The sequence below is a fragment of the Myotis yumanensis genome, unplaced genomic scaffold, assembly GCF_028538775.1.
Source record: "Myotis yumanensis isolate MYYU_CA2020_CCGP unplaced genomic scaffold, mMyoYum1.0.hap1 SCAF_13, whole genome shotgun sequence".
Classification (NCBI taxonomy): Eukaryota; Metazoa; Chordata; class Mammalia; order Chiroptera; family Vespertilionidae; genus Myotis; species Myotis yumanensis.
Genome location: NW_027223764.1, coordinates 11,729,083 through 11,745,265, shown reverse-complemented (window position 1 = coordinate 11,745,265; position 16,183 = coordinate 11,729,083). Strand labels below are relative to the sequence as shown.

General features: G+C 47.3%; 1 protein-coding gene and 1 long non-coding RNA gene across 2 annotated transcripts; one reads left to right on the top strand and one right to left on the bottom strand.

The window, feature by feature from the left end:
* Positions 1-2,307: 2,307 nt before the first annotated feature.
* LOC139021441 (uncharacterized) lies at positions 2,308-11,816 on the bottom strand. Its single transcript, XR_011473515.1, has 4 exons — positions 11,619-11,816; positions 7,132-7,360; positions 6,703-6,820; positions 2,308-3,931 (listed from the first exon to the last, which is right to left on the bottom strand). It is a non-coding gene; the product is annotated as an uncharacterized lncRNA (long non-coding RNA).
* A 262-nt stretch (positions 11,817-12,078) lies between these two features.
* On the top strand, positions 12,079-15,825 carry ADRA2A (adrenoceptor alpha 2A). Its single transcript, XM_070432295.1, has 2 exons — positions 12,079-12,581; positions 12,666-15,825. The coding sequence occupies exon 2, from the start codon at positions 13,017-13,019 to the stop codon at positions 14,400-14,402; it is 1,386 nt and encodes a 461-aa protein (XP_070288396.1). The 5' UTR covers positions 12,079-12,581; positions 12,666-13,016; the 3' UTR covers positions 14,403-15,825.
* The last annotated feature ends 358 nt before the right edge of the window (positions 15,826-16,183 follow it).

The following is a 16,183-nucleotide window of genomic DNA, read 5'->3' as shown; positions in this document are numbered from 1 at the left end:
ATTAACCTTAAAGAACTTTATGTATACTTAATTATCCTGCTAACATTATACATTCTAAACATAAACTTTTTAATGTAAATGCTTGTTAGTGTTAGGACTTTACCTTATCCAGATAGTAGTTTATCATGTTTCACATTGGACTTTTCAAAGTTTGGTAGCAGAAAGAGTGTCCACTACTAAAAGTAGTACAGACAAGGCTGTCAGGTGCAGGTCTTGCAGGTTGTGCAGAGTACATCACCACCACTGTATGGGGGAATTTATTCACAGATTTGTATTTTATTATGGAATTTTTTTAGCAAATGGCAATAAAGTGCCTTATTCTAACAAAATCAGTATATTATGTCAAATTTCTGAGAGATGGAAGTAAAGAGTCTTCAGAAAAGATAATTTCCCTCCCCCTCCTAAATTGCACAATGGTACTAGTGGGCTAATGGGAGATTCTGTCTTCATGCAGATTATTAGGGCTCTAGCCTAACAATTCTATTAATAATTGAGTAATATTTCAGTGACATTATAAGCATTTAATGTTACAGGTACTAGTAAAAATTATCTTACTTGGGAAACCTAGTCTATAGGTGCTTTATCTGTGACCATTATTATTTATATTTCATAAGTCATCTAATTTACTGTTTATCATCACTGGTATTATTTATGTAGAGAATTTAACCTTCCACTGGTCTGACCAGGCTTAATCTACAAATAACGTTCACATTTGTTGTCAATACCTTTTACTTTTTATGATTTTGTGGACATTACTCTTCAGTAAGTCTAGTTATCTAGCTATCACTTAAAACCTGGTGTCTACCACTAAAGAAAATGTGTATGACTCAATTTATTTTAATATATGTTTTTAATAGAACAGTATACTAATGTATAATTTTTCCTCATTTAGTGATTTTCTTACCTCAAAACTCATTTTATCAGAGTTCAGTCTTATAATTGCTAGATAAGAATGTAACAAAGTATTTTATATAATGAATAGTGTCCTTTGATTATATTTTAATTTGCATGTTATAACTTGTTTTTAATTAGCTACACGATAATTTGCAAAGCACACAGTTTATAAAGTGCAGAGAGAAAAACTCTACAAAAAACTCTACAAAAGTGATATCTAAAAACATTTAACAATTTTGACCTTTCTCATATTAAAGAGGAAACTTCCACTGATGTTTAACAGATTTTGTTTGTGCTGTGGTACATACTTAGCTATTTTGAATTACAAAGCTAAAAGGTGTAAATAGCCTTGAAAAAAATACATTTCTAACCTGAATTGAAATAATGATTATCTTGGCTAGATAGAAATTCTTTTACCTCTTTAGTCATTCTGTAGTAAGGTACTCAGTATAAATAATGTATTTGTAAATGTTTTGCCATTGAGACTTTTAAAGTTTTTCCAATTTTGCATGTAACTTAAGTTGCCCATGAAATCTGTGCAATGTCATTGAACCACAAAAATGTGGAACTAAGCAATGCAATATAATTATATATATATATTTTTTTAATATATTTTATTGATTTTTCACAGAGAGGAAGGGAGAGAGATAGAGAGTTAGAAACATTGATGAGAGAGAAACATCGATCAGCTGCCTCCTGCACACCTCCCACTGGGGATGTGCCCGCAACCCAGGTACATGCCCTTGACCGGAATCGAACCTGGGACCCTTCAGTCCGCAGGCCGACGCTCTATCCACTGAGCCAAACCGGCCTTGGCTAATTATATTGTTTATATTTATTATTTACAACATTCAAAACTATGGTTTGTGTTCGTGTTCGTTTTTGTTTTTTTTTTTTAATCTTAGAGGAAGAGGTAGGAAGAGAGAAACATCGATTGGTTGCCTCCCATACATGCCCTGACCAGGAATCGAACCTGCCACCTTTTGGTGTACAGGAATGATGCTCCAACCATCTGAGCCACACTGGCCAGGGCTCTTTTTTTTTTTTTTTTTAACGGAATATATAAAGAATCCTATATAATAAAAGGCTAGTATGCAAATCAACCAAACAGCGTAATGACCAGTCGCTATGATGTGCACTGACCACCAGGGGGCAGACACTCAAGCAGGAGCTGCCCCCTGGTGGTCAGTGCTCTCCCACAGGGGGAGTGCTGCTCAGCCAGAAGCTGGGCTTACCGCTGGCGAGTGCAGCCACAGTGGCGGGAGCCTCTCCCACCTTCAAGGCAGTGCTAAGGACCCCTTGGGGGTTTCCCCCAAGGGCTTCTGAAGTGCATGAGGGTGCAGGCCGGGCTGAGGGAACTCCCCTACTCCTCCCCCCGCCCCCCCCCCCCCAGTGTACGAATGTTGTGCACCAGGCCTCTAGTATATAATGAAGACTGTCCTATTATGGAAACACTGATTTAGTAGAGGTGATTCCCCCATTCTCAGCCTTCATGAAGAAAATGCTTTTTGTGGTGTTTTGTAACCTTTCATAAGGTCCTTTCTGCTGTTTACTATATCTTGGTAACTAAAAGTGGAAGTTGAGTGCAGGATTCTTAACACATTTCGTACCGCTCAGGAGTGTTCTCATGTTTCGCGCACCATCTGTCAGGGCCGCTCACAAGTGTTCTCGTTTTTCATACCCATGGAAAAAGGAGCGAATCTAGATACTTATGTAAATTTTGTTTGGTCCCTCTTCATAGAGGAAAATGTTTTACGCAGTACCATACGTTAAAAAAGTACTAGGAACTTTAATTGTTTAATTGTTTTTGTAAATAAAAATGTTATAATTATTGAAAAACAAAACCTAAACAACATGTAAAGCACATTATGATGGTTTAAATAACTTGCAGTTTGCCCAAAAACGTGCGGTCCCTGGCGTATGTCTTAGAGATTTCTATGCGGTACGCAATGTGTTAAAAAAGAAAGTTGTGATACTGACTAAACATTATTTGTATTTTTAAGTGTTCATAAGAACAAAAGCTATAAGGGTAAGGAGACCTTTCAAGTTGGAGCTATTTAATTGGCTGAAGAAAACTTATCAGGGAAGGTGACATAATTAGTCCTTTGCACAACTTGATTAATTTTCATCTTTACTCTTAAGATTCTTTGATATGTCTTTTTTTTTTTTTTTTTAAGTTTGAGAAGAATGAGTTGAAGGGAATCAAAACTAGAGATCAAGCAGTCAGGTGGGGAGCCTGATGGAATAATCTAGGCAAGAGGTAACCATGGCTTTGATTGGGATTGTAGCAGTGGGGATGAAAAGAAAGACATTGAAGGGAGCCTTAGAAAGAGGTATTAGTGAGACTTCATGACTGGAAAAGCTGAGTTAGAGAATCAAGGTTACTCCCAAAATTACGGCATAAACATCTGGATGTATGGAAGTTGGCAGCAGGACCAGGTTCTTTTAGTTTGGGTGTAAGGAGAGGATGTGTTCTGGTACCTGCAGGACATCAATTGGTGATGCCAAGTAAGCATTTGGATAGTTAAATCCAATGCTTAGAAGGTTAGGTTGGAAAACATGATCTAGCATATAAATTATAATTGAAGCAAGAATTTTCTAGGGAGAGCAGGTAGAATGGGAAAAAGATAGAATCCCCTAGGATGGAATCCTGATCAACACCAACATTTAACTTTTGGGTACTTAGGGAGGAGCCTGCAGAAATTGAGAAGTTGCTATAGAAGAAGTGGGAAGGAAATAAATATTTAGTAAATAGAACAGCCAATTTTGTTGAGTTCAATTCTTCTAACTTCTCAGTATATTCTTCAAGATTTTACTTCCCACACTATTTTTTCTAGGATCTGCACTATACAAAATAGTTGCCACTAACTAGCCACATGTGGCTTTTAAAATTTGGTTACACTAATCACATAAGTTCTCGATAACCGTGGTTGGTGACTATTACATTAGTGTAGATACAGAATGTGTCTGTCATCACAGAAAAGCATGTTGGACAGTGATCCTAGTTTATGGCCACTCTTCTCCACAGTTTTCAGCCCTGAAAGAGATAGAGATGACACATAAGTGTTCATTCAGGTTGGGCTGGTGTGCTATCTTATTTCCCTAAAGAATTGGGTGGAGGATGCCAGATAAGGATAGTTATGGGCAGGTCTTCATGGTCTTTCCAATAGACTTATATGATTGATTATATTCTTATTTGAGTCCCTTAAATTTTATCTCTAGAAATGTCACCTGTTTTTCTTTATGAAAAAAGTTATTGTTTGCTCCTTTCCATATTCTAATTATTTAATCAACTGATTTATGGTGGTCTTTCTCCCTTTTTATTATTTAGCTTTATAAGTCTTTTGGAGTAGATTAGATTTGAGATAACTGGTCAAGTCTATACACTTATTTTTAACTCATCTTTGTCAGGATTAGCTTGACTGGTCTAACTGAAGAACTAGATTTCCATGGTTTTAGCCCTGCTAGCAAAAATCAGGCCTACGAAGAAAATGTCTATATTTGGGAGGGTCATAATTCAAAATGTACACAAGAAAATTCTGACTCAAAAAGAATATAAAATACTAAATTTAAGTGACTAGATTATTGGCTCTTTAAAGATCTGTTAAGTGATCAGACTATCAGCTCATACTATTGTTTTTTTTACTGAGATTTAAAAAACTGATTTTTTTCTTTAAATTACAAATGCTATAATATTGAATGAGTTAGTATATCTTATAAATATTACCTTCAAATTAGGCAATGTGAATGTCCAAATCTTTTTAAAGATATCACCTGATTGAATATACGGTTACTTTAAATTTCCCTCTTGAGATTAGAGATAAGAATCTGAATGCCTGAATTTTTTTTAGTTTTTATCAATGACTGAAAAACAATTAGAAAACCTAATTTTAATATTATTTATATCTTAGGGAGTTTTGTGTGGTTTTTGTTAATCATTACCCAAGAATATTTTGTACATTGATTTTTAGAGCAGAAAAGTTGAAGGGAGGGGTAGAGAGAGAAACATCGATGTGAGAGAGATACATTGATTGCCTCCCGCATGAGCCCGACCAGAGCCAGGGATTGAACCTATAACTCAAGTACATGCCCTTGAACAGGAATTGAACCCATGCCCTTCAGTGTGCAGGCCGATGCTCTAACCATTTAGCACACTGACCAGGGCTATATCTTAGGGAATTTTAATGCACAGTGTTTAAGCATCTAAATGTCCAAATTTGCTGTGGCAGAAGTATTCAGAATGCTTGGAATTAGCCTTTTAGTTTCTGAAGTGTAGGCATACCATGTATGTGAGTACATATTTATGAATATGGGAGATAGTCAAAACATAATGGAGAAAACATAAATGAAGTGAACTTATGTTTTAAGTCAGGCAGGTGATTGATTTGTAAAGAAGTTCCTGGTGTTGATTTTGGAGGATCATTGTTTTGTTGAATTTTATTTATTACAGATAATATGCCTTGTAAGTAGCACTACTTAGTATAAAACGTTTATCATATAGCTTGTCAAGCACTTGCTATTGAGGTCACAGTTTAATGGATTTCACACATATTTGAGTAATCTACTTCTAAAAAATTAAGAATAGCTGATTTCATTCAGAGCTCAATTTTCCTAACCTCCAAACAAAGCACCTCCTGTTATTGCTTATTAAGGGCCATCCTGAGGCAATTGAGAATATGGTTGCCTTTAAAAAAAATACTCATAGACTGGTTTATAGAAAATAAAATATTAACATGGAGAGTTAGGGATGAACCTGGGTTTAGAATGATTACCATTTTCCATTAAAATGTTTGATGACTTTTTTTACTTTTGTGAACATTAGCTTAGTTGCAAATAAGAAATCTACACGTTTTGGCCTTTGATGTCAACTTCAAAAGAATATTGTATAGTCAAGAATTCTAAGTAACCCCTACCTTATTTAGATTGAAGATATAAACTAAAGCAAAATTGTTCTAGTTTTCTGTTTTTGTACAGTAATAACTTATCCTGTTACTTCCCCAGGGCATAAGCAGTTTTACTACATCATTAGGTGAGATACCTGAGTGATAAGGTTTACTTTTTTCATTTTCCATATATACACATACATATGTACTTATACACACTTCATGGAGATTGCATTTCTCCAGCTTTTCTAATACAGTTGAATGCCATGTAGTAAATGCCAGCTTTTTAAAATATACAATTCTAAAATATACAAACAAATCTAAGTTGAAGAGTTTGCTTATATCTAAGAACCTTGGCAGTTATTTAATAACTTTTATATACTACTAGAGGCTCAATGCACGAAATTCGTGCTCTGGATGGGTGTCCCTCAACCCAGCCTGCCCAATTTGAACTTCAGTGATGGTTGTGCCTCTTCTTTGGTAGCTAATAATGTAAGTAACTGCGTGTATCCTTACATATTATGAACTGTTCCAAAACCTTTGATCTCCACCCCCTCCTTTGCTTTTCACACAGAGAGATACCTATTAAAACCCATTAAAGCTATATCTTCCCACTTTCATGTTGTTTTTAATTATTATTTCTCATGCTAATTTATTAATTAGCTGTCAAACTTTAAGTTGGGCAATCTTAGGATCTATTTGCATGTCTGAGGAAAATTCAAATTAATAAAGGAGAAAGTGTTGCCAACTAAAATGCTCTCAATGCATAATGGGCACCTATTAAATATCAAACACTATGTTATGTATTTTCCATGTATTTGCTCATTTAATCTTCATTTAAGAATGTGCATGAGGTGTGTACAAGTATTTCCCCCATTTCCATATGAGGAAACGGGCCCAGAAAGTTAGTTAATACAATGCTTACGTGACAGAAACAGGACCAGAACCCAGGTTTGTTTTGCTCCAAAGCTCAGACTCATGACTTGAATGCCTCCCCAGGCAGGGTTCCCTTTAGGATCGAGGACCTTGAGCTTTGTTATTAACTAAGGAGGATAGAAAAAAAGAAATTACTTCTAGGGAGCCATGATAGACCACCTCTTAAATTTGTGTGTGTGTGTGTGTGTGTGTGTTTTGGGAACCCTGTCTCCTTGGTTTCTTTGAGTAAATGTGAAGGGTGATTCACCTTTCCTAATCAGATTAATGGTATGTTAGTTCAGGAGTTATTAATGTTGGCAACAATTAATAGGGCCAGTGGATCTGGCTCACCTGTTATGCCTGAGAATATCACTCGCCATGACTATTTCAAGCTTTGCTTTTCCTTATGCTTCTGAACACAGCAGGCAAGATAACTCACCTGGATTGGGGGGGCAGGGGACACTTATTTGTAAGGGCCCGCCTGAAGGCCTGCAGGAGGGGATGGTAGATTCATATGTGTGCACAGCCCTCACATTTCAGTGGAAACAAACATGTCCTGCGGGGTTGGGCAGCAGCAAAGAGTCAGATGGGAGCCCAAACTTCGTTGGCATCCTGAAGGTAGAGATGCTCCTGGCAGACTGCTGACTTCCTGGTCTTGCCCAGAGGCCCTTGCAGAGACAGAAAACACGTGGCTTAATCTTCCAGGCTGGGGCAGGATGGGCTAGCACTTCAGAATCTTGTCGATGAAGGTGGTGGCAGGACTTCACTTGTGAGTATAGTATAGGGGGATTGGCCTGGCAGTGATGAGAAATGGATGGTGGTACTTAAGGCAGTTCCCAGGACAACACTCTTGCAGTCCATGCTTTGCTTTTAGCTTACATTTGCCTTCAGTGACAGTGTGATTCCAAAAGGGCTCCAGCACAGGTACAAGAAAGTGAAGGAATTGAATAATAGCTCAAAGGAAGCAATAGATTATTTTCCTAGTGACTGGCCCCCCCCTCCCCATCCCCGTCCTCTGTGTCAGCAATACAGCCACTTGACAGATGTTTAGTTCCAGCTGTGCACACGGCATGGACGGCAGTGGGAACATTGTGTTCCCCACCTGCTCATTGTGTTCAGATGGCTGAGGGTGTGTTTAAGGTCTCTCTGTGTGGGTGTGTAGCCTGATTGTGTGTGTACTAGTATGTGTCCAAACTACCGTTTGTGAGGGTTATATCACAGCCTAGGAGTCCAAGCTAATAAGGCACGTAGGTTTTTTCTTAGTCAAGTCTTAAAACACACACACACACACACACACACACACACACAAAACAAATAAAAAGTAAGCTATTAATACCACCTCTCTCCAGTTCCTCACTCCCTTTAGATGAAGTCAGGTTGTATTTTGGTGTCGTTTTGCCTGACACTTTAATTGCAGATGTAATAGTAGATTCCAGAAATTTATTGTGATCTTTTTACTAAAAAAAAAAAAATTATCTGACCATATTGTTAACTTTCTTTTAATATATTTTTATTGATTTTAGAGAGAGAGGAAGGGAGAGGGATAGAGAGCTAGAAACATTGATCATCTGCCTCCTGCACGCCTCCTACTGGGGATCAAGCCCACAACCTGGGCATGTGTCCTGACTGGGAATTGATCCAGTGACCTCCTGGTTCATGGGTCAATGCTCAACCACTGAGCCACACGAACCAGGAGGAAATTTGATTTTTAATAAACCTGTTTTGGGTATGCTCTGGGAATACAAAGGTGGTCAGGATAGTCCTTTTCCCTCACTAGATTATCGTACAAATGAACAGATAAGCTAGTGCAATAAGGGTTCACCCAAGCTATGGAAGAAACATTTACAGGCACCCAGGAGAGGGAGTGGCTACTCCCACCGAGGGGAGGCTAGCAATCCTGGGGTTGCACAACCAGTTAGTGTAGTGCTTGCTTTCCAGCAGGTTGGCCGTTGGGAAGTGTTGTGTCTGATGCTTCCTCCAATGCAGCAGGATCATATGTGGAATGAAAGAACGCATCGTCCTAGACTGTGCTGCCCTAGGAGCCATGCATGGACGAGGAGCTCAGGGATGCAGGGAGGATTGGCCAGCTGGTCACTGCTCTCATTCCTGATGGACCTCTTGCAGGTCCCCCTGTCGTGTGGCAGAGGGAGTTAGAGATCTTGTTTGGCTTATAATCAGGAAACATGGGGTCAAGGTTTTACCCTGCTGCTGATTACTTGGGTAGGCTAAGCTAGTCTCTCAGGTCCTTGTTTTCCCCATCTGCAAAGGCAAGTAATAATAGCTACATATTAGGGTTGTTTGGGGAATAACATTAAATATCTGGTACATAAACTGCTCAGCATTGTGCCTGACAGGGGTCAGTGCTAATACATAGTATTTATTTTTATTAATGGGCCTCTATTTGTGTGCCCAGAGCTGACTCATCCTTAGGCCATCAAAGTCAACCTCCATATTTACAACAGCTCTTAACTGTTCTGCCCAGATCCCTGGAGGGCTATGACACCCTCCTAGCTGACCCACCAAAGCACTGATTCTCAATCTGGGGCCCATTCTTCCTAGCTCAGGTTGGCTTGAGAAAAGTCCTCAGGTCATCTGAACCCCCTCCCTGGTCCCCACTGAGACTTTTTGCTTGGGGCAGTGAGTCTTAAGCAGGGTGTGTGTTAGCTTAGCATCCTCCCCCCGCACCCCCCCCCCCCCCCCCCCCAGCTTTGCTAAAATACACAAACTGCATCCCACTATGACTCATCGGACTTGCATAATGGTGGAGCACTGGTAAGTGTGTGTTACCTTTCCAGGCAATGCTGATAAACAGGCCTGGTTAAGAAGTGCTATCTTTGTGGATGTCTCTCTGCTCAACGCTGTTTCACCAAGCTAGCATAGCACTGAAACTTCTAGCAAAAAGTAATGGTGGCCAGTAGCTTTTCAAAGCTCAGAGATACTGATCCTGGTGTCAAACCAAGGAGGCAGAGTCTTTGGAGATGAGGTAAACGTGTCAAGAGGAGGAACTCGGGGGTATAAAGGGACTCTGCATATAGCCCTGGACATGCTGTATACTGGGTGCTTAACGAGAGGCAGTGATGATTATCATTAATAGTTGTGTATTGGGCTAGCTCCTTGAAGGCCTGTATCCATTTTAGGATAAAAGACTCCAAACCAGGAAATTAAGAAACCAATTGGCTGTTTGGGAAGCACTTAGAAAATGTGATGAGAGGTGTCATGCACAGGCTAGTAGCAGAGATTTCAAGGAAGAACAGCACTGTGGTCCCTGTTCCCATTTCCCCTTTTACTTCTGAAATGAGAAAGGAAGGAGAGTGTGTTAGCAGCTGGTGCAGAGACGAGCAGTGAAAGCCTCTCAATACTCGGCCCTATGTTCTGGGAACGACATGGTGAACCCCAGACTGCCACGGCCTTTGAGTTTTGTCTCCGCATTCATTCTTGATGTTTGGGGCTCCTGGTTGCTGTGCTAAGATGAGTGTAAACACGTTTCCAACGGAGCCTCGTGCAAAGTTTCTGCTCCTGCCAAGAGACTCAGAGCTGAGTTCTGAATAAAAGATGGGAAATGATGGGCTCAACGGAAGGAGGAGGAAATTCTGCCTTTTCAGCATTGAGGTGATCCAGAAAAGGGGATGAGAGAGACTGCTCAGAATTAAGATAGGAAGGAGAGTCCCCCTCCCCCCACCCCCCAAGCAAAGACTGGGAGATAAAGGCACTGCAGTCAAATGAGATATCTGTGAAGTATTTTGAAAGTACTTTAGCTAGACCCTGTGACTCTTTACATCGAGAGCAGTAGCATCAATAACTTTATCAGCAACTTGAGTTCAAGGTGATGCTCAAGGTCCTGAATTAGTCTCCCGCCACAACCCCCACCTGAGCCTGCATCCTGCTGTGCAGAGGTGATCTGTTCAATCCTTGGAACTTCCAGCTAAGGTGACTGCATAAGCTTTTGCTGTAAGAACTTTCCTTGAGGTCTAATCTCTCTTTTGCTGACAGTTCCTATCCTCTTGAGCCTTACTCCTCAACTGCCTACTGCTTATTGGAAAAGTGCAGATAGCCCAACACAGGCTGGTGCTCTAGAAACTGTTACAATTTATTGAAGGACATCAAGCATGCGAGAAAACAAGCCATTTGCCCCAACTCTATGCTATTCCTATCGCAGAGAACATGGAGTCTCTCTTCTCTTGGCCAGCACCCTCCCCTTACTAAAAGATGGGGTGTGTGCATTTGTAAACTGGGGGTGGGGTGAGAGGGGGGTGGAGTCTAGCTTTCCTGCCGCAACAAAGACAGGATGGTTCACAGCTGTCCAGAGAGGCAGGGTCCAGGCCTGTTGGATCGTGGGAAGGGTGGGCTATGCCAGTCCAGGGTGGGTGTCAGTCCTGGGCTCTGATGCAGGAGGAGCCCTTCCTTTGTCTGACCTTAGCAGACAAATCCCCGCTCCCGCTGCGGGTAGACGCATAAAGTGTGTGCTTTAGAAAGATGTCTGCAACATGACGGTGCAATTTAAAATCTGGGTCCTACTTTCCTGAGCTTGGACTCAAACATGTCCTGAGATAGGAGAAGGAGCTTTAGGCAAAGGACTGCCGCGGCGGGAGAAGGCGCCTGGTGCTGGCGGGTAGCTTCCCAGCGGTGACCACAAGTGGCCAGCAGGTGTCAGTGCGCCCTCGCTCAGACGCGGCGCGGGCCTCCGCCTCCAGGACCCCTCCCCACCGCGGTCTTAGGGGGCGCGGTCCAGACCCGGAGTCGCTCGGGTCTCGCCGACAGCTCTGCTGCTGGGGCGACACGTGGTCACCCTCCCCAACTGCAGCTCTGAACTCTGCCTGGGGCTGCTCCCCCGGAGGCGCCCCCCATTCCGCCCCAGGGGGTCGATCCGCACCTGTGCCTTCCTTTCTCACCCGGACTCTACTCGCCACGGCCGCCGGTAGCACTTACGGTAGAGGGCAGCCCGGCCCAGGGCGGGACTGCTCCGGATGCAACCCGTACCGGTGGCCGCTTGTCCAGATTCGGGTCACGGGTCTCCAACCCCCTTCCTCCCAGGACGCAGCTCGATGGGGACACTCCCGGGTGCCCGCTGCTTTCTGCTGGGCTGGCTGTAGTCGCTCTGCCAATTCCCAGCAGGGGCCGCTCCCCGCTCCCCGGGCACGCTCTTAACCCCCTGGCTCAGGGCACCCGCCTCTCCAAAGGGCAGGTCCGGCTGCGGAGGCAGGGCTCCCCTGGGTCAGGCGAGGGGCACCGGCTCTGGACCCGCGGAGGGGAGGCGCAAGGGGCGGGGGAGGGTCGGCTTCCCACGTGGGGGCTGACGCCGGCTGCTCGGCAACGCCGGCCTGATCCCGGGGCTATAAAACCAGTCCACCGCCAGCGCGGCGAGCAGCAGCAGCTCGGCTTCCGTGCAGACGCCCTGCAGCCGGCGCGCCGCTGCCCGGCCACCCCAGCGCCTTCTCCCCCGGCCCCGCGCTCCCGCCTCAATCCACGCTGCCTCCGGACCGGCGAGTCCGGCCGCGCTCAGCGCTCGCAGCGCGCCAGGCCGACGCCCCAAAGACCCTCTGCCTAGACCGCGGCTCCTGGAGGGTCCATTGCCCACCCGCCCGGGACCGCCTGAGCACGGGGGCGCCTTCATGCGGCCCCCACACCTCTCGCCCGCCGCCGCCGCCCCCGAGCTCCGCGCGCTGCGCCCCGGCCCCAGCAGGGCACGCAACTTTGGAAGTGGCGCGGCGCTCCGAGAGACGGCAGAGTCCGCGCCCGGGCCCCAGCCCTGGCCCCGCCGGCCCCGCCGCGTCTGGGGGAAGCAGGAGAGCCCGTGATCGCTTCGGGGATGTGAGGAGACAGACGGAGGACCCACAGCCCGCATCAGCACCCCTCGGCTGCCTCCCGGGGTGGGGGCGGGCCCCGCTCACGGTAAGACCTCTCGCTTTTGCTCAGGCTCAAGAGTCAAGCTATAGATATATACATGTATTTTAAATTTCCTGTTCTCTCTCCAAGTTACCAGGCCAGCGGTGATTTTTGTTCTCTCTCCGCGAAGAATAAATCTCTTTCCCCATCGGCTCGACCTACTCTCTCCCGCCGCCTAGAAATAAAAGTTGGCTGCTTGTAGGAGCTGGGAGCCAGCAGGCGCCCACCCCGGGCGCCCGAAGCACGGACAGGGGCGCCGTTCGCTGGAGCAGGGCCCAATGGGCCGCTAGCGGCTCCCCAGCTCCAGCTGGACGTCCCCGCGGTCCCCACCCCATGTGAGGCGCCGCGGGGCGAGCGGGCCGCGGGAGGAAGAGGAGGACCCACGGGCTCCGAGCCGGAAGGCTGCTGGCACCAGGCCCAGGCGAGCGGGCACCCGCGTTCATGTTCCGCCAGGAGCAGCCGCTGGCCGAGGGCAGCTTCGGGCCCATGGGCTCCCTGCAGCCGGACGCCGGCAATGCGAGCTGGAACGGGACCGAGGCGCCGGGGGGCGGCGCCTGGGCCGTCCCCTACTCTTTGCAGGTGACGTTGACGCTCGTGTGCCTGGCCGGGCTGCTCATGCTGCTCACCGTGTTCGGCAACGTGCTGGTCATCATCGCCGTGTTCACCAGCCGCGCGCTCAAGGCGCCCCAGAACCTCTTCCTGGTGTCGCTGGCCTCGGCCGACATCCTGGTGGCCACGCTCGTCATCCCTTTCTCGCTGGCCAACGAGGTCATGGGCTACTGGTACTTCGGCAAGGTGTGGTGCGAGATCTACCTGGCGCTCGACGTGCTCTTCTGCACCTCGTCCATCGTGCACCTGTGCGCCATCAGCCTGGACCGCTACTGGTCCATCACGCAGGCCATCGAGTACAACCTGAAGCGCACGCCGCGCCGCATCAAGGCCATCATCGTCACCGTGTGGGTCATCTCGGCCGTCATCTCCTTCCCGCCGCTCATCTCCATCGAGAAGAAGGGCGGCGGCGGCCAGCAGCAGGACGAGCCGCGCTGCGAGATCAACGACCAGAAGTGGTACGTCATCGCGTCGTGCATCGGCTCCTTCTTCGCGCCCTGCCTCATCATGATCCTGGTCTACGTGCGCATCTACCAGATCGCCAAGCGCCGCACCCGCGTGCCGCCTAGCCGCCGGGGCCCGGACCACGCGCCGCCGGGGGGCGCCGAGCGCAGGCCCAACGGCCTGGGCCCCGAGCGCGGCCTGGGCCCCGGGGGCGCCGAGGCCGAGCCGCTGCCCGCCCAGCTCAACGGGGCCCCCGGGGAGCCCGCGCCGGCCGGGCCGCGTGACACCGACGTGCTGGACCTGGAGGAGAGCTCGTCGTCCGAGCACGGGGAGAGGGCCCCGGGGTCCCGCCGGTCCGAGCGCGGCAGCCGCGCCAAGGGCCAGACCCGGGAGAACCCGGCCAAGCCCGGGGACAGCCTGCCGCGGCGCGGGCACGGCGCGGGGCCCGGGGCGCTGGGGACCGGCCCCGAGGAGGAGCGCGGCGGGGGCGCCAAGGCGTCGCGCTGGCGCGGGCGGCAGAACCGCGAGAAGCGCTTCACGTTCGTGCTGGCCGTGGTCATCGGCGTGTTCGTGGTGTGCTGGTTCCCCTTCTTCTTCACCTACACGCTCACGGCCGTCGGCTGCGACGTGCCGCGCACGCTCTTCAAATTCTTCTTCTGGTTCGGCTACTGCAACAGCTCGCTGAACCCGGTCATCTACACCATCTTCAACCACGACTTCCGCCGCGCCTTCAAGAAGATCCTCTGCCGCGGGGACAGGAAGCGCATCGTGTGAGCGCGGAGCCCGCCCGCGGCCCCCGGCCCCCGCGGAGGACTCGCGCGGACCGCAGGCGGCGGGTCCGAGGGCGCGTCTGCCGGGTCCCGGCACGCTGACCACCCGGCCTGCCGGCTCCGCGCGCCCCAGCCTGGGGGCTGCTCTGCGGCCTCCGTTGAACATCTGCTCTCCCTACCCGGGGAAGAATACTGGCTGCGAGGGCCACACGCCTCCCCCGCCCCACCTTCCCCCATCATTGTTAGGGCCGCTCCGCACTCGGAGCGATCTTCCAGGGTCCTTGGGCCGCCCCTGATCAGTATTGTTTCCTGAAGGTATTGTCCCCTCCCCTGAGTCCAGACAGAGCAGTCCAGAGCCATCACTGAAGCCCAGAGGATATGGCTCTCCAAGCGGTTACCTGGCCTTGGCACATGGCTCTCCCCTCCCCCCCATCTCTATTTTTACACACAGCTCAGGGCAGCCCGGCCCGCCCTCCCACCCTCCCCTGTAAATAGACACTATTTTTTGAAAGTACCTGCGGGGCGGGGCGGGGCGGGGGTCCCTAATGTCGCTTGGCTTTTGTTGCCGGAATCCTGGCTGTGGGAGATGCCCTAGAGGCAGACACGTGGTGTCTGGGGCAGGGCCGGTCCCTCGGCAATGCAAGCCCTTTTCTAGTGCCGTCATGACTTCCCTCCGAGTCCTTTTCCACCAGCAACTGGTGACTGTCCCTTGGGGCCTGGCCCTGCTTTGAGATGTCCTGAGGGGGGAAAGATTTGTTCATTTTTCTCCTGTGCCTCACAGCGTAATTGCCTTTTCCTATGTAAATATTGCCATGATGGACCAAGACAGAAGCAATGAACCTTTCCGCCTTGCATCAGCCCCGTGTATAAAGCCATTACCCCCCAGGCACCCTTTAACTCACTTTAAAACCTCTTTCTGAAGTCCCCTCCCTCCTTTTCTCCGGGGCCACTGCTTGAAGAATATGTATGTTTCTATTTTGTGTTATATGTGCGCCTCTCTGTCTCCCAGAGTGCTGACTGTGGGGAAATCGTCGAGCTGCTGTTTTTAGACACAGAGAAGTGTAAATTATGTGGAAGAGGCAAACCTGATACAATTTGCCCAAGGTAAACAGTTTGAAAAGACAAATGGGCCTGCCAAACTGTACAGTTCCTGCCCCAAGAGCTCGTAGGTATCAAAGTGTTGTCCTTTCCCCCCCTCTGTTTTTCTGGTTGAGATCGCGTCACTGATGAATTCCCAAAGTCAACGGAGGAGGGCGGAGACCTCGTGTTTACATGAGTTTCTACACGTTTCAGACAGAGACTCTTTAAGGCCTGCACTCTCATTTTACTAAAGAAAAATTAATGTCAGCACATGTTGCTAATGACAGTGGATTTTTAAAATAAAAAAGTTTACAGATCAAATGTGAAATAAACATGAATTAAATGCTCCTGCCTGTTATCTGAGTTTCCAAAAGCTTCAAGACTCCGAGAACATCTTTAAATTGAAAAATACATGCACTTTATAAAACACCTTTACAAGTGCAAGCAACAACAAAGCTACCATTTACTAAGTGTTTTTTTTTTTTTTTTTATGTGCTGGACACAATGAGGAGCCCACTATAGGTTTTGCTTCATTTAATCTTCCCACAAACCCTATGAATTAAGGAATATTATTATATCCATTTTACAGGTGAAGAAACTGAGTCTCAGAGAGCAAGTGATTGGCCCACGGTTAACAAGAGGTGGAAATGCTTCGTATCCAGCTTTGTCTGGTTCCAGGGTCTGTATTCTTAACCCCAGAGCCTT

Bases quoted from the DNA above. Each gene is read 5' to 3' on its own strand.
- ADRA2A (XM_070432295.1), top strand. From the start codon at position 13,017: ATGTTCCGCCAGGAGCAGCCGCTGGCCGAGGGCAGCTTCGGGCCCATG.